Source organism: Lepisosteus oculatus, chromosome 6, assembly GCF_040954835.1.
Source record: "Lepisosteus oculatus isolate fLepOcu1 chromosome 6, fLepOcu1.hap2, whole genome shotgun sequence".
Lineage (NCBI taxonomy): Eukaryota > Metazoa > Chordata > Actinopteri > Semionotiformes > Lepisosteidae > Lepisosteus > Lepisosteus oculatus.
In genome coordinates this window covers 27,981,415-28,006,531 of record NC_090701.1, presented here as the reverse complement: position 1 = coordinate 28,006,531, position 25,117 = coordinate 27,981,415, and the positions used below count along the sequence as shown (strand labels likewise).

At 42.6% G+C, this 25,117-nt stretch overlaps 1 protein-coding gene across 6 annotated transcripts in view; it reads right to left on the bottom strand.

Moving 5' to 3' along the window:
- LOC102688794 (microtubule-associated protein 4) overlaps window positions 1-24,860 on the bottom strand; it is a 109,421-nt gene extending 84,561 nt beyond the window's left edge. The window contains exons 1-5 of one of the 6 annotated variants that reach the window (XM_069191141.1): window positions 24,622-24,857; window positions 23,559-23,610; window positions 14,507-14,544; window positions 7,790-7,989; window positions 4,876-4,926 (exon numbers count right to left, since the gene is read on the bottom strand). In XM_069191141.1, the coding sequence (XP_069047242.1) occupies window positions 4,876-4,926; window positions 7,790-7,985 (247 nt within the window). In that variant the 5' untranslated portion in view covers window positions 7,986-7,989; window positions 14,507-14,544; window positions 23,559-23,610; window positions 24,622-24,857. Of the gene's footprint in view, window positions 1-4,875; window positions 4,927-7,789; window positions 7,990-14,506; window positions 14,545-23,558; window positions 23,611-24,621 lie in introns of all 6 variants that reach the window. The other 5 variants (XM_069191143.1, XM_069191142.1, XM_069191139.1 and 2 more) reach the window with 5 other exon arrangements.
- Between the last annotated feature and the right edge of the window lie 257 nt (window positions 24,861-25,117).

The following is a 25,117-nucleotide window of genomic DNA, read 5'->3' as shown; positions in this document are numbered from 1 at the left end:
AGATAAGTAGTATGGGTATGAGACACAGCTTAAAAAACTACATACCAGACAAGAGGCATGATTACACTTTACCAGAAAGGCATGATCTTTTCTATCCCTCCGATTTAAAACCTTTAACAAAAAAACCTGGAAGACACTGCAGACAAAAGCTGACTTTAAAATTGTTTCAATAAAAAGCCAGAATGTCGATGACCCTTGTTGTTTGTCTACTTAAAGTTATAAAGATAAACAGAATTAAAAAATGTTTAGAAATTTTCCAGAAGTCCAATCTTCTTATTAAAAATTTACTTCACATGACAGTGGGGGGCTTTTGTGATTTTAGTGGTATTTCCCCGATGGCAGTCTGCAATAAGCACAATCGTCTGCGAAGCCTGTTAGAAACCTGCAGGCCTGTGTAGTCCAGGACGCAAGGACGCAGATAAAGCTGGACTCACTCACTCTCCACTGCAGCTCTGGCCAGCAAGCGGGTGCAAGCATTTCTGTCAACCTGACAGAGAACTGAAAATAACTACAGTTGCTGAATCTTAGCTTTTCTCTGATCATGTCAACCAATGTCACACATTTTTACCTACAGGCAGATATGTATGGGTGATTTAAGCACTTTGTTTCCATGTATCCTGCATCGTACTTGTACACGCAGTATAACTAACTGTCCTGTCTCTGGGTCCACTGTTGAAATATTTGCATTCCATGTAATATTAGTCCATAGCTCTAATGTTCATAGACTGAGTGTCTGCAGGCTGCCATTGGTTGGCTCCCTTTCTGCAGTCATGTCCTTTCTCTCTCTCATGTCTGTACACATGTCCAAAGGTATCCATCTTTCCACATTTTGGTGTTGTACTGTCCGCTCACTGAAGATGGACATGCGGACAGGGCGGAACCTTCACAAGCTAATAAACTGCATCTTGTCCGGGTGCTGTGGGCTGGCTGCCCGCCTAGTACAGGGGTTGGGATTGGCTGCATAGGGTTTTAAGATGTAAGATAAAATTTTTGGGGCCAGTGGGTACCAAAACAGGGAGTGAAATATGGAGAAGGAGAAGAGGGGGATGGAGTTTCCTTTGAGCTCTGACAGTGTCCCCACAAATGCAACAGGGAAAAAGGAGGAAAAAACTGGAAGAGACGGAAAGGGCAGTACTGAGTGCCAGGACCAGGCTTGAGAGACAGCAGCACACTGAACTGCTAAAGTGGAGGGAGGGGAGTGAGAGGAAAAAAGAAAGGTGGCGTCAGTCCATCCTTGGGGGGTGATGCCACTTTAGACTGCTTGAATAGGGGGGGGGGGGACAGGGAGAAGAGAAGGGAAAGAAAGAGTGAATCGAGGAAGTGGGTGAGAGGACCGAGGAAAGAGAGAGTGTGAGAGGGAGGGAAGAGAGCAATGGGTTGGGCGAGAGGAGAGAATGAGAGATTGTTGGTTAGTACTCAGCCACAGCGGGCTCAGGGGAGCTCAGTGCCCCCAGGCCACTTTCGGCACACTGCAGGCCAAAGCATGCACTGCCCCTGTACCCCAACATGCAGCCTGAAACCCCTAAACTGACTCCCAATGCCATCATCCAGGGTGGTAGGGTCTGCTGGTCTTCATGTCAAACTTTTTTCAGTCAGTAACATTTTTATTGTAAAGCCTTCTACTACTGTTGATTTAGAATCTGCCAATCACTGGGCCTTCTAATTCATTCCACTGCAGGAGTTAGACACAGCCTGCTGAACCAGACAGAAAGGTGCAGTGATGGAGCTGCCCAGATCTAAAATATACTGTGAGTAATGGGCCCTGAATCAAGAGAACTAGAATTACTGGGGCAGTACAGGTATTTAAGGCTCAGTGAGTTGTATGTCCTAATACAAGTTTGGATAATTTGTTCTCAGTTAAAAAATGAATTGTGCAAACAATGTCATGGCCAGAAGCCCTCCAGGATCTGAGGCAGAAGCACTGTCCTAATCCACAGCAAGATGGCTTGTCGGTTTTCATCAGACCATGCTACAGAGGCCATCAGTCTATTCCACACAACGAGGCATGCACACACCACACACTGGCATACAGGCTTTAGGTACAAAGCCTGGCTGATGGCACCAGCAATCACAGGACTGAGTTCATGCTGCCTTAATGGCCATATAACCACATGCATAAAGTAGGCATGCAAGTCTACTGCACTAACAGCAGACATATTAATCTTGCCTCTCTGCACACACTGGAGCTGACAAGATGAGCAAGGACTGGCCTTAGAATTTAGAAGCTACTTCAGTCTCAAGTGGCTTAAAGTTACTTCAACTTTAACGCTTCATGTTCAAAGTAAAATAGCCACAGACGAGATTATAAATTCGAATTGCTAAATATCACACCAATCACCACTAAACCACTCAACTGTGGAATCAATCCACTCCACATGCAGTCCAAGAGAATCTACCCATTACACAGCACAAGGGCCCTAGGTTTGAGTCCATCTTTGGGCAACTGGCTGTGTGGGGTTTACATGTTCTAACTTTGTTTTTACGGGAGTGGTCACCGAGTTTCTTTCCATATCCAAAAGACACGAGGGTAAGAACTGACTGGCTATTCTCTACTATTCTGTCCTGCAGAGGAGGTGGAGGTTTATGGGGATTCCAAAGCTCCAATTCCCAATACAATCATCATTGGCTATGTCACTGGACACAGAATGCACCAGGTTGTAAGGCCTCCTCTGTTTTGTGGCTGTTCTGAAGTTCTGAAAGCATCTTATCCTGCTCAGACTGGAAGAAATTAAAAATATTTCCAGCATGGGGGACAGGTTGGCTAGTTTTTGTTTTGTATGGGTATTCAGTCTGGGTTTTCACATAGCTACAACAGTGTATGCAGAGGGCAGGTGGGGAAACTTATATATTCACCTCACCACAGCAACCATAATAATCCCCCCCCCCCTCCAAAAACATCAAATCCTTCAAACCCAAACCCCAGCGGGACACAGAGCTTGAGCAGAACTGAACAAAAGGGAAAATAAAAAATAAAACCGACCTCAAATGATGCCAAGCACACAATAACACACTGTGTCACACAAACCCATTCACAGACACGGGGCCTTTCTCCACCTTTCGTGTAACTGCCTCCATCCAGCAGCAATGGCTCTCTGGTTGAAACCTCTCCCCAATTCCCTGCACAGCTCACCTCCTTTCCTTCATACTCTACACTTAGGTGCACCTCAACACCAGTCCCTTCTACATACCTCCTTACGGGTCCAAATACTGAATTCTGGCACCACAGAGGTCAGTCACAGCTCACACACCAGGCTAACCCATACCCAGATGCTGTCTACACCGCACCTCTCTCAGTAGGGGCGATATAAAGACAAAGGATGCTGGAAGGTCTTGTGGTGTTTCTGCTGACAGACTGTGGGAAACCCATCATGAAGAACAAAGACGTAAGCTGCCAAAGGCCAAGATATTTGAGATTTGTTTTGAGGTTTCATTTCATAAACCATAAAGGATGACAAAGTGCTACAACTGTTTAGCAAGATTCCACTTGGGTCCACTGCAAAAAAGACAAAGCTCCTACACAACCTTAGTCTGTAGTGTTTGCTTCTGCCAACATGGAGAGAACACATGCAAGCGACATAGGTTTTTGTTTTTTCCTCTCACCCCAGTTGAGTTAATTCTATCAGGTTTACAAAGAAAATTATATAAATATTGTACTTGATCCTGTTACGGTAAAAACAAAACTCCACAGTGGAAGAGTCGCATTTTTGCATAGCAGATTGATTACAAGCAGAAATATTCTTTGGAAGAGTTTATATCAGGCAACACGTGCAAATCGGAAGGCCACGCTATGAATGAAATGTCATCATCGGCTGTCTTTAGTTCCTGGTGTTCAAGGGTCTTCATTGCAATACAACAGGAAATGGCAGAGGATTTGCTGGAGATGTTCGACATCTGATATTATAGCAATGACACAACCAACACCTCGACATGCAGTCTCCTCTCTGCGTCCCTCTTTGTGTTAGAATAGCACAAAGGCTTTGCTTTATATTTGCACTATTACACTGATGGAATGACACCATCAATCTCCGTCAGTGGGTCTAAGATCTAAGTATTCAGGCTTCCCAATTCTGGCATGATCATTTCTCAATTCTGTATGTAACATAATCCTAATGATCGGAACAAGAGGATTTACCAGTAGGACCCAAAAAGTAAGGAAAGTACACACCTTTCTGTGGGACTACTAGATTCATGTCTCAAACAGCACACAGAAATACAATAAGATGGTTATTACTGGAGTTATGTGAAAGCAATTCCAAATTATGTGAGAGGAAAATGAATCATTATCATCATTAAACCTTTCCCAACAGGCATGTACCAACACATTTTAAGGTTCCTTTGTTCATTAAAAACGAATCCAGATGTTGTCTGCCTTTAAAGACAGAAGAAATGTCCTTCTTGGAGACAAAAACCTGAAGAGGGGTATCCAAGATGAAAGTTATATAAAATTAAATTTAAATGTAGGAGAGGCAGTTGTATTGCTGGTATTGAGAAAATAAAATTGTTAACAAATGCAATCAAAACACTTCTGTCAATGAGACGAGCTTACTACTGAGTGACTGTTTTGGTGTGATGCGTGGCCCTACTTCTCTCTGAGAAGTCCCAGGGCTCTCCAGAACCCAATTTAGGAACCCCTTTCATAGCGGTTTCTGAAACGCCCATGAGATATCACAAACAGGCAGTACCCCAGGAACACAAACAAACAGGTCAGACACACGCACCAGATTCAGAAACTACAGAATTTAAAAGCTAGCAAAATTAAATTAAAAAATACAAAAACAAAACAACATAAGAGCAAGATGAAGACGGTGAACAGGAGTGTGTCCCCAGGGGTAATGGGTCAGAGGGGTCAGAGAAGGACTGTGGGATAGTTCTTACCAGATTTCTCTGCTTCCTGCTCTCCATTTTCCAACACAGGCTCTGCACCACCTGGACAAACAGATAGGACACACATTGCTGTGCATCATTCAGCAAACTCAGTGCCTCAAGGCAACGCCACCACAATGCACCTGAAGATGACCTGCACTGCCTCCCTCATTCTGATTCTTCTCATCTCTAACTACTGAACTGCAGCTAACCTCATTCACACTGCTTCTCTCTCTCCGGTTTCGAAACTAACAATATCAATTTCATACACTGCCTTCTGCCCAGACTCCTAGATTTAAACATAGTGCCTTCTCCGTCTGGGCCATAAGCTCTAATCATTGTACCCACCCCCACTGCCTCTCTCTCCCCCACAGTCCCCAGCTCTAACAATTGTTCCTCCACATTCTGTCACTCTCTCTCCCATTACTCAGCTCTAACTGCCAGGCCAGTGTCCCCAAGTGCATGAAACACCCAACAGAAGCTGGTCACTGCTTTCTGTGCTGTAGGTAAAACCTAACTGACAGATTCTCATTTGAACTCTTGCCCACTGTACCTCATCCACCTTATCCCTTGCCTACATAAATCTCATGTTAATTCCTTTCCACCCTTTATAAATAATTGCTTCACTCAAATTCAATATTAATTTGAGAAATGTCTTTCTAGTAAAAAATGAATTCTGAAGACTTAATATAGAAAGCAATGTGAGGAAAAAGTGAAAAAAATCCAGATTGCACATTGCATCTCTTCTATCCACTCATCAATATAATGCGTCAAGATGCCTTGCCACCCCAGTTCTAAGGCGCAGACGTTAGCATTTCTGGGGCCCTGGGTTCAATTTTACAACTAAGGTGCTGTCTGGGTGGAGTTTTATGTTCTTCACATTTTCACATGGGTCTCCTCCGGGTGCTCTGGTTATCTTCCACAATTCAAAGACATACTGGTAGGTCAACTGTCTTCTGGGAAAACTGGCCCTGGTGGTGGTGGTGCGAGTGTATATTGTCTGTGTTTGTGTCTGTGTCTGCCCCGTGATAGACCTGTGTCCGCTCAGGGTGTACCCTGCCTTGAGTTCGTTCTTTGCTGGGATAGGCTCCAGTTCCCCCTTAACCCTGTAGTGGATAAAGCAGTTAGAAAATGGATGGATGGAAAATACAACTGAATTTCTTTAATCACACCTGGAATAATTACAGTTTAAGCCTTGACATCATAAAAAGATAAAGCTACAGAGAAACCCTGGAAACCAGCAATCAGACTTTTCTAAAGGATTAAGGGCATCTGTGATAAGGGCAGAGAGAAGCCTTTCATGTTCTAAAAGGAATTAAAATTGGTCTCAGTTACTTTAATTTTAGTTCAGCAAGCAGAACATCAGCACCACAGTTATTTCTCAAATAAAGCAATGGCTACTTTTGTGAAAAATTGCACACTAAACAAAATATGTGACTATTTCCTATGAATTGTCTAAAGACAGACTATCTTTCTATGTAGAATGACAGTTTTATGTCAAGGATTTAAGCTTCTTTTCTCATGTGCAGGATTTCCATATTTACTTGCTGAAGCACTGATATCGCACGCTGCTATAACTATCACTTTTCACACATTTTCACTCATGATAATAATAATATAAAGGCATAATAATGAAAGGTAAGCAATGGACTGAGAATGACAATGATACTTCATGTTCATCAGCTCATGCATGGTCCCACCATTTCCACCACCAGATTTTTTGCATACTATTACGGGGGTGCCTGCTTTGTGTGAAAAAATGTTTCATGGCAAACCAAGTGCATGTTATTCAAGATAATGCAGTATTGACAGGTTAGGCTCTGCAATGACTATTGTGTTTTTAATTCTTACACAAAATGACTAATGCTTGGATAAGTTACCAATAGCAGAGGCTAAAATGCTGGGATATTTCCAAATCTGGTTAAATTATGTGATACTTAATAGGATTCCTATAATACTTATAGGAACAGAGCTCAAAAAGATCATTAAATCATGGTTAATAAATGACCAATATCTACAGGCTTCTACACTTGTAATTTTTATCTTGCCATTTACATTAAGCAGATTAATTCACAGTGATGTTTTGACTTTCTTTTACCACATGACCAGCACGTTTACTTGCAGCTCTCTGTCAAGACATCATGGTTCAAAAGTGCAAAACAAGGTGAGAGTCAGGGCAAAAATGAAAAATACCAGAAGAGCGACTGTACTCTCGATCTCTTTGGGCAATTTCTTAACTGAGAAATGATAACCATGATGGATTTTGCCCCAGGTTATAAAACCAACTTATTGATTTTTAGAGGGTTTTTTTTATCAGTTTTTCAGCTTATCCTCCTTAAATGCAGCATTGTATCAAAGAAGCAGCACTTCAAAGAAGTATCAGTCTAAGAGCCATTCCTGTAGAGTATCAAGGAAATGTTTGTGAAGGCCCTAGTTTGGGCCATATTCCTGTATATTTTAAATACAAGAAAATCTCATTAGATTACAAAATTACATAAGAGAACAAAAGTATATCACAAACGATATGGAATATATTTAGATTCAACAAAATGATCCAACAGTCAATATCATTGTGTGTTACTAAGTAATTCTGAATTATATTACAAAATAATTATGAAGATATAATTACATTTTAGTTTTAAAATACATGAATACAGCCCAACCTATTTACAAACCTTTTCTCGGTAGTGTACATGACTTCCACTGAAATTTTCAGAAACAGCAGATGGGGATTCTTGGATCAACACACTTAAGTCAATAATATCCTATTTTATTAAAACAAACTCTGATAGGCTAAATAGGCTGTTCTCATCACCCAGTGGTTCATGCCCTTATCACACCCTTCAAAATTAATCAAACACTTTCACTGGACAGCGCTCAAGGAAAAACCAGTCACATCTTCCATGTGCACACCTGTCCCACTTACCCTTGCTCTTGCCCTCAGGCGCATTGTCGTCCTTGTCCAGCAGAGGGTGATAGTCAGTCCTGCCCACAGTCTCGCCCACCTCATCCTCGAAGCTCTGTGCCTCCAGTGATGCCACAAAGTCTTTTTCCACTAGCGCCTCGGAGCCTGCAGGGGGAGCACTGTCGCTCAGGGCATCACTCAGACTGAGGTCTGCCATTGTCCTGCAAGGACACAGTGCACAGCTGTATTACTCTCATTGTGGAAAGAGGAAGTTCAAAAAATAATTTTATAAAAATTGAAAGCATCACAGTAAGCAGGATGTAAAGAGAAAATAATAATTTAAGAGTAAGATAGCAGACGTCAGCACATTTCAGCGACCCTTGAACCTTGCCTCTTGCCACACAAGGCAAAGATATTTAAATAAGACTCTGCACTTCAATGAATGCGAAAATACACTTTCATTACTGCCGACCCAATTCAACCATTACATAAGATCTCAAGAACACATTGACACAGGCAGTGTTGCACAGATTTTAAAAACAGCAGCTGAGGCAAGCTTGTTCCCTTTGGTGTTCCGAAGTAGGGACATTTTCAGAAAATCAGAGAATCACTAGAGGTACTCAGATACAGAGAGAGCCTCTAATTATGTTTATTAATGCAATATGCTGATGTTGGCAGTATAGCACACTGAAAACAACCCATGTGAGACAATGACCCACTTTAGAATCTCATCAACTTTTCATGGGATTGGACTACAGCTCCACATATCTCCAATAGGACACAGGCTGTTTTAGCTGATCAGCAATGTGTCTCTGTGCATAAGTGTTTCATTACGTAAGCACACCACTTCTGCAGGTCAATGCCCAAAGAATGGAGAAAGGGGACAGTACTACCATTCACCTATGACTGAGCATCTGTAATGACTTCAAAGGTTATGGTGTTTCCTTCAGATTTACAATATTCTATCATTGTTGCTATTTTATTTACATTTTATTTGTTTGGGTCAATAAGGGTCAGCCATCATACTGTTTTTGTAAAAGTTAGGTATTTTGGCAAAAAAAAACAAAAAAGGTCATATCTGGTAAGCCTTATGAACACCATTGTAACATTTACTGAAATTAAACATCAGGGTAACAGCTGGAATTGTTCTTCACATCATCCTGATGTGCAATCCAGTGCCAGTTTCACAAGAAACAATTCTGGTGTGAACCTCATCAGAGTATCAGAGCCTCAACTGACTGAACCAACACAACTCACTGTAACTGCACAGTAGACCCACAGGGGGAGCTGTATTATTAGGGCTAACTAAGAGAAGTGCTCCCTGTCCTAATCAACAGTTTATCTGTTCAAAGCTGACAAAAAAAGGATTTCACGTAAGCTGCACTCTTCCAGAAAACCCTTAAAGAAGTGGTTCACTTAATCATTTCTATAGAGGTAGTACAATATGCATATGACACAGGCAGGGTCTAACAGATATCTGTATATCATCTACAGTGCCTTGCGAAAGTATTCGGCCCCCATGAACTTTTCAACCTTTTGCCACATTTCAGGCTTCAAACATAAAGATATAAATTTTTTATTTTATGTGAAGAATCACCAACAAGTGGGACACAATTGTGAAGTGGAACGAAATCTATTGGATTTTTGAAACTTTTTTAACTAATAAAAAAATGAAAAGTGGGGCGTGCAAAATTATTCGGCCCCTTTACTTTCAGTGCAGCAAACTCACTCCAGAAGTTCAGCGAGGATCTCTGAATGATCCAATGTTGTCCTAAATGACTGATGGTGATAAATAGAATCCACCTGTGTGTAATCAAGTCTCTATAAATGCACCTGCTCTGTGATAGTCTCAAGGTTCTGTTGAAAGCGCAGAGAGCATCATGAAGACCAAGGAACACACCAGGCAGGTCCGTAATACTGTTGTGGAGAAGTTTAAAGCCGGATTTGGATACAAAAAGATTTCCCAAGCTTCAAACATCCCAAGGAGCACTGTGCAAGCGATCATCTTGAAATGGAAGGAGTATCAGACCACTGCAAATCTACCAAGACCTGGCCGTCCCTCTAAACTTTCAGCTCAGACAAGGAGAAGACTGATCAGAGATGCAGCCAAGAGGCCCATGATCACTCTGGATGAACTGCAGAGAACTACAGCTGAGGTGGGAGAGTCTGTCCATAGGACAACAATCAGTCTTACACTGCACAAATCTGGCCTTTATGGAAGAGTGGCAAGAAGAAAGCCATTTCTCAAAGATATCCATAAAAAGTCTCGTCTAAAGTTTGCCACAAGCCACCTGGGAGACACCCCAAACATGTGGAAGAAGGTGCTCTGGTCAGATGAAACCAAAATCGAACTTTTTGGCCACAATGCAAAACGATATGTTTTTGGCGTAAAAGCAACACAGCTCATCACCCTCAACACACCATCCCCACTGTCAAACATGGTGGTGGCAGCATCATGGTTTGGGCCTGCTTTTCTTCAGCAGGGACAGGGAAGATGGTTAAAATTGAGGGGAAGATGGATGCAGCCAAATACAGGACCATTCTGGATGAAAACCTGTTGGAGTCTGCAAAAGACCTGAAACTGGGACGGATATTTATCTTCCAACAAGACAATGATCCCAAACATACAGCAAAATCTACAAAGGAATGGTTCACAAATAAACGTATCCAGGTGTTTGAATGGCCAAGTCAAAGTCCAGACCTGAATCCAATCGAGAATCTGTGGAAAGAGCTGAAAACTGCTGTTCACAAACGCTCTCCATCCAACCTCACTGAGCTCGAGCTGTTTTGCAAGGAAGAATGGGCAAGAATTTCAGTCTCTCGATGTGCAAAACTGATAGAGACATACCCCAAGCGACTTGCAGCTGTAATCGCAGCAAAAGGTGGCTCTACAAAGTATTAACGCAAGGGGGCCGAATAATTTTGCACGCCCCACTTTTCATTTTTTTATTAGTTAAAAAAGTTTCAAAAATCCAATAGATTTCGTTCCACTTCACAATTGTGTCCCACTTGTTGGTGATTCTTCACATAAAATAAAAAATTTATATCTTTATGTTTGAAGCCTGAAATGTGGCAAAAGGTTGAAAAGTTCAAGGGGGCCGAATACTTTCGCAAGGCACTGTATCTAACCCATCTCAACTTCCGACCATCTCTCTAACCCATCTCAACCTCTGACCCCCTCCCAGAAGCTCCCCACCTCTCTTCACCACTTTCCCTATTGTACCCTACTCCCCTCATCACCCTTGTCCCTTACTTTCGTTTCGCAGTGGGGAGGTTCTGTGCTAACTCTATGCCTTTCACTCTTGCACTCTCAGTTCTTCACTTCTCTTCCCTCCTTCTCAGGGCTGCTGGAGGAAACGTACAATTCCATAGTCATCAAAGTCTCAATGCCATTCTTAAACATGTCACTGGTCTTTTTATCCCAAATGTCAAACCAGGCTTGTAGGAAACAGAAGTCGTTTTAAAACACCTCGTTTATATGGGTAGAAGGTGAAAATCCTGTTCTTGAGATCCTACAAATATGAGTTAAAATGCAAATTAATTTGTTTGCCATTTAAAAGTTGCAATCTCCGGAGCAGCTATTTAAACCAAGTCTGGCCAACCCAGTTGCTAGAAAGCCACCGTCCAACAGGTTGAAATCACAGGCTAAATTCTGAAACTCAAACTAGTGGTTAAGTGTCATTAGCTTTCTGCAACTGGTGTTTTCCCAAATGTGATGAACAACTGACACGAGAGGGTGCATCCTTAAGTTGGAAAAGATTCCCCGCATGTCCCTCGGAACTGTGAGGTTTGGTGTGGGAACCATGGGCTCACTGTTCTGACTACTTATTAACAGTAAGTCAGGTAAAAGCAGAGATTTTAGTGTAAAAACGTAAGACTCTCTAACATACCACCTGAATGTACAAGGGCCATACTGGTCTAACCAAGCTAATGGCGAGGAAATGCAAAATGAGAAGGTTACAAAAAAATAATACATTGTCAATAATTTAGAAGGACTAGGGAAATTATTTCTCAAAGCAAATTAAAACTGATCGGGAACAAAACCTTAACTGGCACCTGGACCAGGTACTCTTAAAGTAGCCAATGCTAAACCCATCCAAAATTATTGTTTATTATTATTAATGTATTTGCTCTGTTTGTTGTAATTGTTGATCAAAGAGCAGAACAAGCTGTTTCAGGGCTTATGAGGCCATTGTTGATCCTCTGTGCTCCGCTGCTACCTGGGCAGGTCATTGTCAGTATAAAAATGATAAAACTTGTCTGCTATTAGCTGGACAGGTGTTAGAAGTGGTTGAAATAGTAATATGAAGCACCTTGTCCTATAGGTCTTTTTTTCCTCTTCCTTTTCATTTTTTGGTTTCTTGCCCATCGTCACTCTCAGTTCATCTCTCTCTCACCACATTTCCATATTAATGTCGTACGGTATCTAATTCCTGTTCTCCATCTCAAAAGAAGTGAGGCTTCAATAACTTAATAGACAAATAACTGTGGTCATGCAAAGGCTAAGTCAGTGTTGTAAATGTTCTATATGCATATGCATATGCATATGCATATATGCTTCGGTGTTACTGAAGCCTATTTTAATTCATTTGTCATTGCTGCTGTGCCCAGTCAGCACCAGGCCTTTTATGGAAGCTCTTGCAATACTCTGGTACAGTACGGTTTTGTTGCACCTCTCTCTCCCTGGCCATGCTTCTCAGCAAAGCCTCCATCTCCCCCCAGTGGAGAAGAGGCTTACAGCAGGCCGAGAGGAAGGAAGGATTTCAAGGGGGAGGACAGAAACAATAAGAGAGACAGAGGGTACTGGCAGAAAGGGGTGGGGGATTTGACGCCTTTAAGTCATATATTTCGTGGCCAGCAGCCATCTCACCCTGCAACTTTCAACTGGCAACCCACTGAAGCTAAGCAGGTGTGAGCCTGGTCAGTACCTGGATGGGAGACCTCCAGGGAAAAACTAAGGTTGCTGCTGGAAGAGGTGTTAGTGGGGCCAGCAGGGGGCGCTCACCCTGCAGTCCATGTGGGTCCTAATGCCCCAGTATAGTGATGGGGACACTATACTATAAACAAGTGCCGTCTTTTGGATGAGACATAAAACCGAGGTCCTGGCTCTCATTAAAATCCCAGGGTGTTTCTCAAAAAGAGTAGGGGTGTAACCCAGGCGTCCTGGCCAAATTTCCCATGCTTCCTAATAATCCCCCTCTATGAATTGGCTAGATTACTTTGTTCTCCTCCCCCCCTCTGACGGCAGGCAGAGCGACGCGCCGGTTGGAGTATTTCTTGGTTGCATTTAATGGCAACGTCAGCTCAAAGATTTGGTTCAAACCACCAAATGGACCCTGCTGATGCGGGATTAACGCTAGGATGAGTGAGAAGTCATCTATTTCGTGAACAATCAATTCAACTTGCAATTTGTGTTTTGATGTCATGACAATATTGAAGAACAGACGCAAAATAGGCTCCTTCAGTCTTGTGCAAACAGTTTCCAGTGAAGGAAATGGCATCAGGATTTTCTCAAGAGAATAAAAGGTTCCACCCAAAGCAAAAAACACGAATGAATGCGGAGAGTTCAATATAGAAAACACAAACTGATGCCAAATGATGAGAGAAGCAAACTGCTTTTAGCTTATAAAGAATTCAAATGCTGAAAATGTTCCATTAAGTAACTATGCATTCTAAATTATTAATACATGGGTTGTTGTACTAATTTGCTTGTTCAGTAATAGATCTTTTTGTACGTTACTGAAAATGGATTCATCCGTGCAAGTAGCAAACATACTGTGATTAACTGGATGATGGAAAAAAGTATTGACACCCTCAGTTTGATCTAAACTTAAATGTCCAAACTCAGTTCAGCCAATTTACCAGGAATCAGTATTCAGTAAATTAAACTTAAATACTATGAGAAAGGAACCTCCTAACTTTCACACTGTCATGTCTACAACAGTTACCCTTGGATCTACAAACTGAAGCAAAGTGCTTCAGGCCGAACATAAAGCCACAAACGGCAGGTTGGTTTCCTAAGAGACACCCCTCACACGACCAAACAGAGCTTTTAAAACCACAGAAACGCATGGCTTTTAAACAGTAAAGGAGAGAGCTGATGTGCTCAGGCTGTGCCCAGACACAGAACAGAATGCGTAGGGCAAAAAGGCCAGCCTGTGCCAGAGCAGGAATGTACCACACAGCAGGAAAGAGAGGAAATAAACAGCTAATGATGAATTATTCTCATTGTTTTGAGTGTTCGGTCAGCACAGCATAGTGTGAAGGTTAGAACTAGAATAAATAGAAGTACAATACGGCAAACCTCATTAAAAGTGCAGTGAGTACACATCTCTCAGGCCTGCTGCAAATTCATAGAATGAAAGTAACATTTCTATGCACTACTGTACCATGTATTATCAAACTCACAGTCCTGACCTCAAGTAAATGTTACAATACTTATACCCATCTCTCAGCACAGAGAGATACGATACTGTCTGGATTATCTCCTTTCTCAATTTCAAACTCAATTGCAGAACTCTGATCATGACAAAGTGCATCAAAACAAAATCAATTGTAACTCAAGTTCAAAAGACAATAAAAGTGTCAAAGATATTCAGAGCAACTGACAGAGCCAATACAGAACTCTGACATGTATTTCAGAGCAGACATGAGTGAACTCTCGCTGTCCTGTGTTGTAAAAAACCCTTCTGGATTCACAGAAGAAGGATTAGGAGGGAGCTGAAGAAAAGCACGTACCGGAGCAGGAGAAAGTCGGCCCTTGAAGTTCTCTGGTTCTGTAGAAATCAAAACCATTGAAAGAGAGTTAATCCCCCTGTGGGGTATGAAGATGACCAGCAAGATCACTTTAATCCTGCTAATCTGTTATACTCTTACCTCTGTACCTCCCATGCACCCCCAATGACTGCCTACATTCCATTGTTCTACTGTTTAACAATGTACAGTGTTATTGGAAATGTTGTATATTCCCTTACAAAGGGCTCCACAGATATTTCATTAATATACTGTACACAACATTATTACAATATGCCAGACAAGTGAAAACCTCTATTTGGCATTCTAGGTGACCTGATCACCAGACATCTGGCAGAAACGCAGCAGTATATTCCAGGTGTTAACAAAAAACAAGACTTGCCACTATGTGGGATACTAGTAAGGCAGGTGCACAGATTCTAATGATAATATTCATACAGTTTCATTCTGAGTAATTTCACAATGAAACAGTGAAAGGGTGGTTTTAAATAATCTGCAGAGGCTGAGCAAGATGTAACATGCCAGTGATGCGTTCAGTCTTTCACAACAGGAAAGACTTTTATTCATTTGTAATACAAACTTGACCCCACTATTAGCAAGTGAAAGCTATATAGCTAAATCGATTTGATAGAATTTACTATACTTAAAAAAAATCTTTAACCTGATACCCAATCCAGCACCAAGATTCTGACCCATAGGAGATGCGCACTGGTGCCCACTCTCTGGCAAACCCCTCACAAACGCAGTGGAGGTGCACAAGTTTGGTATGAGTACTCCCGAGCCAATCGAAAAGGTGCTCAAACACACTTCGTTCTCAATGTGACATGGCTTCACCTTCCACAGTACTCATCCAATGAAAAAAACATACCACAGTATGTGGCATTTTACAGCCACAAGTCGGAATGGGCAGTTTCAGTTTTCTCTTTTGATATATATTTTTTAATTGCTATTTGAATGTTTAGCTATTTGCTATTTACTGTTCAAAATAACCAACTGTGTGTGTTTCACAACTCGGCCCATGACTACGAACTCCAGGAGCACACACAGGTTAGAATGAGGCAGTGCAGAGTAAATGTGGAGGGTCCTCTTTCCTGCCCGCCTTTAAGCCTTAACACGTCGCAGGTGCCACGGCCGTGTACCTTAGGTTCAGTTCCAAGGAAGACTGGCATCCTTCTCTAACAGTACTTCATGTATACCAGCGCTTGGGAGGCCATAGCGAGAACGGAGACCACCCCGGTGCTGTAACCCCCTCTATAATCCCACCTGGATGATGTAACAGCGGCTATAGTACATCAGAACGCTCACCACACACCAGCTATCAGTGGGGAGGAGAAAAGAGTAATTCACAGAGGGGGATTATTAGCAGGCCATGATTGGTAAGGGCACTGGAAATTTTGCCAGGATGCCGGAGTTACACCCCTTCTCTTTTTGAGAAACACCCTGGGATGAGCACAGAGAGTGAGGACTTCAGTTTGACATTCCACCCAAAAGACAACACCTTTTTATAATATAGTGTCTCTGTCACTATACTGGGGCATTAGGACCCACATAAACCCCAGGGTGAGCGCCCCCTGCTGGCCCCACTAACACCTCTTCCAGCAGCAACTTTAGTTTTTCCCCAGGAGGTCTCCCATCCAGGTACTGACTAGGCTCAAACCTGCTTAGTTTCAGTGGGTTTCCGGTTGTGAGTTGCAGGGTGATATAGCTGCTGGCCATATCTGCTGGCCGTGTGAGCTGGCCAGTAATCTTGCTTTGGGAGAAGCTATGGTTTTGGTTTGTTCAAAGGCACTATGAAAGTCACAGGTCAGTACAAAGGACCAACTCACCTGGTGTTTTTTTTAATCAGACAGTAACTGGTGTTTTTAACACTTAAATGAGTGGTCTTCACCATTCAACTGAGTGCTGATATAAAAATAAAAACATTTACTGTACTTTTTTATCAGTAAGCTGTAAAACTGAATTGCTTTCATTTCCTAACAGTACTTCCAGGTGGGGGGTGTGCATTTAGTTTCCCCATATTCCACTCACATCACTCCAAATTGCTGCTGTTTAATACAAAGACAATCATCTGGCACATTAAGCACACGATATTTCCAGAAATCTCATTGAGTATGGTGAATCATTAAATTGGTCCCATCTGAAACATGTAATATGCCTGGAATTCCCCCAAATTAATCTTCATCTTGAACCATCACAAGCTCCTATTTATTAATATTGTTTATGTTTACTTTCACATTGTTACTCATTTAGTTTTTATCTTGTAAAATGTCATTTTTACAGGAAGCCCAGGCCCCTTGCAAAGCTGAATGAAAATGTCCCCCTTCTCCTCCTGTGCCTAAGATCTGTAAGGGGAAGATGACTGAAATACAGCTCCCAAAGTTCATTTCTGTTTCTTGTCCAACTATACAAGACGATTAACAGTCTTGGAATCCCAGACGAGTTGGTTGTTCGAACAATCAGATGAACTTGGAAAGGTCTTTCTTAAACTTTCCCAGACCATAATTAACCTGCAGGCTCCGGGATCTCACTGGGTAAAGGTACCTCTGCAAATGTGTGTGTGTGCGCGCACACCAGTGCGGCCCAGTGCACACAGGGCCATTCCCCAGCTGCCAGCCATTCCCCCTCTGTGACTGCAGTCCCAGTTTAGAGTGCTGACTGAGCGGGGAGCAGCACACTGACTCACTGTCACACTGACCGCCTGGACCCCAGCCCAAGAGCAGACGAGGCAGGGCCATTCACAGCACAGCTGCAGACTTGACACACACGGCACCCTCTCATCTCCAAGCTTTGTACTCTCACGCCTCCTTCCAATCATGACCTGCAATCAATACTAATGTCTTCAAAGAAAATTAACATTCGGTTTGGACCAACAAATCAGTTCTAAAAACATCAGATGTGTTAAAAAATGCTTTCAGTTTGGCCAGTTGTATTACTTCCTCTCTTTACTTCTCTGGTACTGGTCCAAATAGCCTATACTGTACTAGCACAAGAAGAGCCAATCTGCAACGTCAAGCTTCCGGACACTTTTCACATTACACTCCCACCAAGAGAGCTCCTGAGCCCAATGGTGAAACAGAACAACGAGACCACAAGCACCCAACAGGCCACGGGGTCGAGTGCGGTAAGAATTACCCATTCTAATTTTAAACACACCAAGAGGGCAGTACCTGGACACAAGATGGTGGTTCTTGTTGAACCACATTCCCCACTGACCTGCCATCCTCAGTCACCTGACCAGATAGAGGAAGATGATTGGTCAGGTGACACTTAAAACCAGGAAGCAAATTATATCAACCTCTACAGGCTGAGGGGTGAGCAAGAACCTTTGTTAGATGCTGCACCTGACAGAACAGACTGACTGACAAACCCAGGGGAACTGATAGCGTGAGTTTATGGAAGAGTCTCTGAGACAAACCTAGTTTTGTAGCCAGTAAGCAGCTTAGCTGCAACAGCTATTATTAGAGAGGGACTATGGAAGATTGGGTTAGCAGCTCAAAGAGAAGCTTATGGTTGTTCTATATTTTAGATATTATTTTCTGTGCACTGTTAAGATAAACATGATTTTGTATCGTATGGTTATCGCTTGGTGTCCGTTTTTCCTGAGACCCACCTATTTCAATACCTCGTTACAACACTCCCCCTTAAGGGCACTCAGCCAATGTCTTTTATGCTGCTGGGCAAAGCCTAATCAGGAGTGAAAGTGTGATCTTCAGGCAAAAGGATAAAACCTGCCCTCTAAACAGGCAAAGACACAGGTGGAGCCTCTCAGGAGCCCCACATCTCCTTTGTTACCTCAAAGTGCTACTGAATCAATTCAAACAGCCATCACATTCACATTCACAGCCTGCACTATCCCATGAAACTCAAGCCAGATATCTGATTGAGTGCTCTGTGGCACCATAACTGACAGTCCAAGGCGGGAACTCATCTGGAAACAGAAGTGGAATTCAAAGACGAGGACTGGTCCCAGACCTGGCAGTCAGCTCAGACTCTCAGTCTGGAGTGTGTGCCGAGATGAAGATCTTTGCCTCTTTTCCAAGCTGGAAGCAGCAGCAGCACAAGGAAACATATTGCCAAGTACACTGTGAACTTTTACCTTAGCGCCTTTGCATAGACTAAATGCGGAGATAATAGGAGTAAGTATTCTTGTGCTTATTTCTTCAAAGAAAAGACTTAAGCAAGAGTCTACATCTGGCAAAAACTGAAACATCTCAAACGGAGTCTGAGCACTATCCCCCTGCCAAAGTTTGACCACGGGCACTCTAGTGGGAGGAGATTCACCAGGAAAGTCAGAAGCTTCTATTACAATTTTACTGCTCCTCTGAAAGCCGTTTCTCCTTAATTTCTCCCCTTAATTTCAGCCCTTAATACAGCTGATGACGTGACAAGGACTCACAGCTGCCCTCCCTGGTTTTCTCTTTTCTCCCCCTGGTTTTCCCACATGACGGATACAAGCCCAGTGTGTGTAGTAGGACACGGTTGTTCGGAGAAAAGTGCGTCTTTGAGAAAAACTGGAAGAGGAAGCAGTTATTGTATTAAAACACAGGAACTTACCAACCCTACTCCCCCCCCCTTTTCCTCTCACTTTAGTTGATTCAAAGTCCTTCACTGGCATGACCAGTGAATTCCAGTATTGCCAAAGCCCAGCAGTCAACACTGAACTGCAATTCATTACAGCTACTCAGGAAGACTGGACCACAAGGAGAAAATAAAATCCATAAAAACACACAACAGGAAAAGTTATTTTCACATAACACAAAAGCACACTAATCAGAAACAGGTTCTACACTCCACAGGTGACTCCTTTTCTTTCTTGCTTCTTCTAATTTCCAGTTTCTCTTCCTTGTCTGTAGATCACAGATACAAAAGGTCTTTTATTGCCACAACAGTTACAGCTCCGTCTTCTCTCTTCTGTCCTCCCCTCTTACTCACTCCTACACTTCTGCGCTCCATCTCCCCATCAAAACACCAGCACCGTACTTTCACGAGACTACAGCTGAAAGCAAAACAGAACCTAGAAGTACAAATGACCTCCTACAAAAACTTAAGTGAAAATCAGGAAAATGTAAAAATGGCTGCCAAGCAACTAATGAGCATTAAATCTGAAAGAATGAAAATCCTTGAGCTCTCTCTCCCCTGCTCTTTAGTCTCTGCTCTACTCCCTCCCACTCTGTGACATCCTCTCCACCGACTGCGGGTCCAGCTATGCTTATCTGATGGAGGAAAGACAAATGAGACTTGGAGAAAACCCCAACCGCAGCAGCTCCGGACTGAGGGAAACAGTTTACTTTCTTTTCATGTGGAAATGAAAACGGTGTCCTATGGAGAAAAAGAGGTTGAGAGTTGTGAGATTTTAATGTATCTTGCACTGAATAAGTTTACTTACTTATTCAGTTTAATTATTACTGAACACTAAAAATGACGGGGCTCAGTCGGCAGAGTCCCAGCTGTTAGACTGTGCTGACACCCCCACCCCCACCCTCCATACACACGACTGACAGAGACTTACACATCTGGTGCAGAAAGGGATTAGCCCCCCCCACCCCATCTCTCTCTGCCACCTCCTCTCACTCTGTTTTCCCTCTATATGTCACCCTCCGTCCTCTCATCTCTCAGACACACACACTTCCACTGCGGTCTTCAACCCTATGATTATTGCCAAAGCACACTGCAGCCCCTGTACCAGACAGCGCAAACACTGCACTGTTACACAACACACACAGCACTGGCTGAAGATCTGGGCCAGGAGACAGAATGAAAGCTGTGCTACTGGCCATGAACTGCAACGCATTAAGAACTTTCTGGAAAACTTAACATATACAAGTAAAAGTAAATGAAATACAGATTGGGGGGAAAAAAGTTTTCAACATGAAAAGTGAGGTTAGTCTGGGGAAGGGGAACATAACAGGCCTCTTGTATCCAGCTGTCCCTCTAATCTCTCCATTGTACAGTTTCATACATCTATTTAATCAATTACAGGGGCCAGGGAAGCACAGTCAGACCAACGACACAAGGCAGGGTGACGAATATGTCAAGAGAAGGCCGTGTGCGCGAGGCCAGGGACGCCGACCAGTGCCATCGGCCATGTGAGTAAATCTGGTAATCTTGTTTTTCCATATATTTTTTTAAATGGGCACACTACAATCTTTGATATGAATCCTCATTCATGAGGATAAGAAGAAAAAAAGACATCACTTAGGTAATTTTATATCATTAAATAAAATCACACTTTTAATTTGGAAATTAAAGTCTTTATAATACTTGAAACATTATCACCAAAATTAAAATTAACCTTAGTCACTATTTTATACTTAACCATTACATTGGGGTAATTTTACACAATGTCCAGGACATGATTGGTGAATTCTACCCCAGACTACACAGGGCCTTAAGTTCTGAGCTCTGGTGCATGGTGTTATTTTCATGCACTTAACAAAAAGAGTGTAACACAAGACAGCTATGCAATGTATTATTTACACCATCCAGTGACAGGAGGAGAATTCCTTATCATTCTCTCAGATCTGCTGCCCAGCGTGTTCTCACTGCCCCAGTCCCTAAAAAAAGACCTTTAGGTGATACGTACAGTCCCAAATTACAGACTTCTTCCTCAGCAAATCTGAGTCACCACATCCTTTTTGAAAACGTATTTTAACATCTTACTGTTTTTACCTTTAACTACTCTGGAGCTATGCTTTACTGAATTTGTATTAAATTGAAGTGCTTTAAAAATAACTTAAAAATAAGCAAATGTACCATCCTGTGAAGACAATCTGTCTGTAGTCTTGAGACAGGATAGGTGAGTTAACAAGCAATCTCTTTCATAAATACAAACTCAACAGTTAAAATCCTTTGAAGAAGGGTAATCAAAGTCACCCCGAACTAGACACTGCCATGTCTCATCTTAAAAGATGTCTTCTTTTTTTTTAATCTGACCCTTTGACTTGATACAGCATTTTATTTTAGTGATACCAGTGATTCTAACTTGGCTGTTTCCGAATATGGGAAAAGCTTGGGTCACATTATATAACCTGTCTAGCAGTTCAACACAACAGGCAACCTAAAAGAGAAACGGAGCAACACCACACGGTGCTCACAGGAGGACAAAACAAATAAATCAATAAACCAGATGGAACAGGGCCAATACACAGATTACATCTCAAAATGCGCAGAACAGGCTGAAATCCCTTGACATGCAACTGAATTATCGCCAAAGCGACCAACCTAACCCATCAGATAATCATAGGGACAAACATAACACAGCACTGCCAACAGAGAGAAGGAAAACATCTTTTCCAGCGCCAATTTACATAACCCTTTAATAACTAACCTTTTATGACACAGGAAACTGAAACTGACCTTCAAGGTGTGTCCACTGACTACAGGCATACTCTTCTAGCAGACTATCATCTATCATACAAGTCTTAGTCTATCAGCACCACAGGAGAACAATTCCAAAAACAGCCTAATTAAGAGTTTTATATCCACAGTGTAAGATCCCAGACAAACAAGAACAGCACCGGTGTCGTTACAAAAGTAAGGCCTAGCGACCACCAGGCAGCCACACCACGATACTATCAACCAAACTGCTAACACCACCATGCACGGACATCAGGCTCTCACTTCACAGCATTCCGATTTAATTCAGGCCCTACCTGAAGCCTGTTATAATAATAATAATAATAATAATAATAATAAAAACTTTAATTTAGATAGCGCCTTTAAAGGTGGTTTCTCAAAACACTAAAACAACAATAAAAACATACATATGATATGCACAATGAAAATACACAATGGGAGGAGACAATGGATGGGGATACTGAATACAGTAGGAGCAGAGGGGTAAATAACAGAGCCAGTTAAGTAAAGGTCCTTCTAAACAAGAAGATTTTGAGTCTAGTGTCTAGTTATACATGCACAATCAACAAAAAACAATAAACTAAAACAAGACACATAAAAAAGCAACATATTCTATTGATTTCAATAATTTACAATAGGACATAATATGTGCTGTTATACTGATATTTTCCAGCATTTATATAGAGTTTTCAATCTCAAAGCATTTTACATGTAGGAGGTGGCTCAAATCAGTCACCAGGACCTGCCTGGTGATGCACATTAGCCATTCTGTACCAACTGCCCCGATCAGGGGCAGAAGTGAAAAACCGCTACACCAATCAAATACGAGGAAACCTTTGGGAAGGCCAGACTGCACAAGCACAGAGTGGAATTTAGTTAGGATACCCCAACTCTTACGAACAATGCTAAGGAATTTCTAAACAATTAGTCAAACCTCAGTCTGATGTCTTATCCAAATGACAGTAACACCTACAGTACAATATCTCTGGTCATCATACTGGGGAACCAGGTTTGTAAAATTGGGTTCAGAAAGAAGAACACCTCCTACTGGTCCACTAAAATCAATTACAGCAGCCATCTGCACATTGCAGTTTCTCCACGTCACCAAGTCTTGCATACCCAAAGAACATGGTGATATGCTGGGCTGGCATTATAAATGGAGAAAATGACACATTAGTGTAAATCCACACCAGAGCTTTCAAGAGGAGAGGCTAGTAATAAATAAATAACGAGGTTGTCAAGCTACACAGGACAACTGTACTTTGACAAGCACAAGGACATTATACAGTATATCAAGGTCTGTTGCCTTAAACATTCCACCGAGTGGTAATGACTCAATACACAGCTGGTGAAGTCCAGGGGATTCCAGTCCTCCTGAGCACATTTATAAAAAAACAGCTTTACTGTGTGGTTCATTAGGTCTTTGGTAGGGCAGTCTGAGCATGCTTGCATTTCCTACCAAGTACTGTAGGATCACAGAACTACAACCCCACTTACACTCATCAGCCCATGAAAGTTCTGCTGGTCTCGGCCAAGCCCACCTCCTCCCGGCCCATGGGTCAGACTCGAAAGGGGAATTCACAGTGTTTAACCCCCACTGCGGCTACCCAAACACATTGCACTAGATCCAAGCGCTTACTGCGCCGCTAGCAGAATTACTGTAACTCGAACGGGCACCTACCACTCTGCACAGTTCTCCAGCCTGACTGCTGACTCCTGACTGCAGCAGTAATCTGTTGGAGGGATTGGACAGTAATCCTATTGGAGACAGAGAGACTGCGAGAGCTTCCTCTAATAACACCCTTAATCCCTCCTCCTCTTCTTTCTACTATTATTATTACTGCAGAAAGTAGAACTGCTTTTTATTATTCGACGCATTTTTGTCATAGTTAATCATGATCAAGAGGGGGCAACATGTTCAAGAGGTGTGCTTATGAGAAACGTACTCATCCGTAGAGATCGACAGCAAACGTGCAACAGCACATTGCATTTCAGCTAATACAGTACAGTGGGGTCCTATTCAGTGCAGTATAATAGCTACAAATGAATACAGCATCGTGAGTGTCCAGCTACCCCACCCACCGACAGTCCGTTTGTCTTGGGAGTAAAGTCCAGTAAAGAAAAGTGACTTACACCGCAGCGACAATAATCTTGGCAGTGCATTCTTTGAAATAAAATATTCCTGAAATACTGAGACCCCTAACTTTTTGAACATGTTTATTCTTCTTGTGGACCCGCATTTCCTAATGTAACAGCACTGCTACTAATTTATTTTCAATAAAACTCAACCAATGTGTTCCTGACTAAGACGTTTCATGATGGGGAATACCGAATGTATTTCGGTAGTTACGCAGCAGTCTGTCAGTGCTTACAGAGACGCTGCAGGAGGTAGCGCACTGCACCGAGGCGCTGCAGTTCAATCTCTGCCTTGGCACTCGCGACTCAGACTGGCAAAAGTAAGAAGGACACACCATGCAGATCACCTAGGCAATCCACAAATAAACATCAGTAATCTACACTAACACGCACGAATAATAGTGGCACAGACTGGCACGATACGAGTTCACGGCCATATGGCCCCTGCGCATTGCACAAGTACGGATTTGCGAACTCATCTAGCACTGTGTAGCTAGACACAAGTGTCCAAGCTCAGAGACAGGCACCCCTATCACACCTCAGGGTGCAACACTAACCCAGCGTCTATCGATTCTTGGTAAATGCTCCAGTTTGCTCGACTCACTCACCGTTAGCCGTGTGTTTCACTCAGTTTGTTTGAGGTCTTTTCTGCGGTCTCTTCTCCGCGTTGGTCCGCCCTCCTAGTAACAGTTCTTCGTACTCTGCACATCCACGCCTCTCCCTGCACACTACTGACCAATCGCACAGCAGGAGAACTGAGTGACTTCCCTTCTGTCCAATTAGATTGTAGACTTGGTAAAAGCGACGGCGCTTTACACCAATCAGTGAATGGAATAGGGTCCTAAACAACGCCTTTTTGCAATCACGCTGTTGACCTCAGCGCCCAGAGAATTTCATCCTTGATGGATATCCCTCATATCCAATTAAAAGGTTTAACTCCTTTTAGGGGACTTAAAATGGGTCCAATCAGTGTAACAATCACCACGCATAAAATGCCCGTTTGTCGCCCACTATGATGTTATTACGAGACAGCCAATGAGCGGCAGGTCTACCGCCTAAAAAATGAGCTTTCTGACCAATCGGAAAGCGGAGAAAAGGACGCTG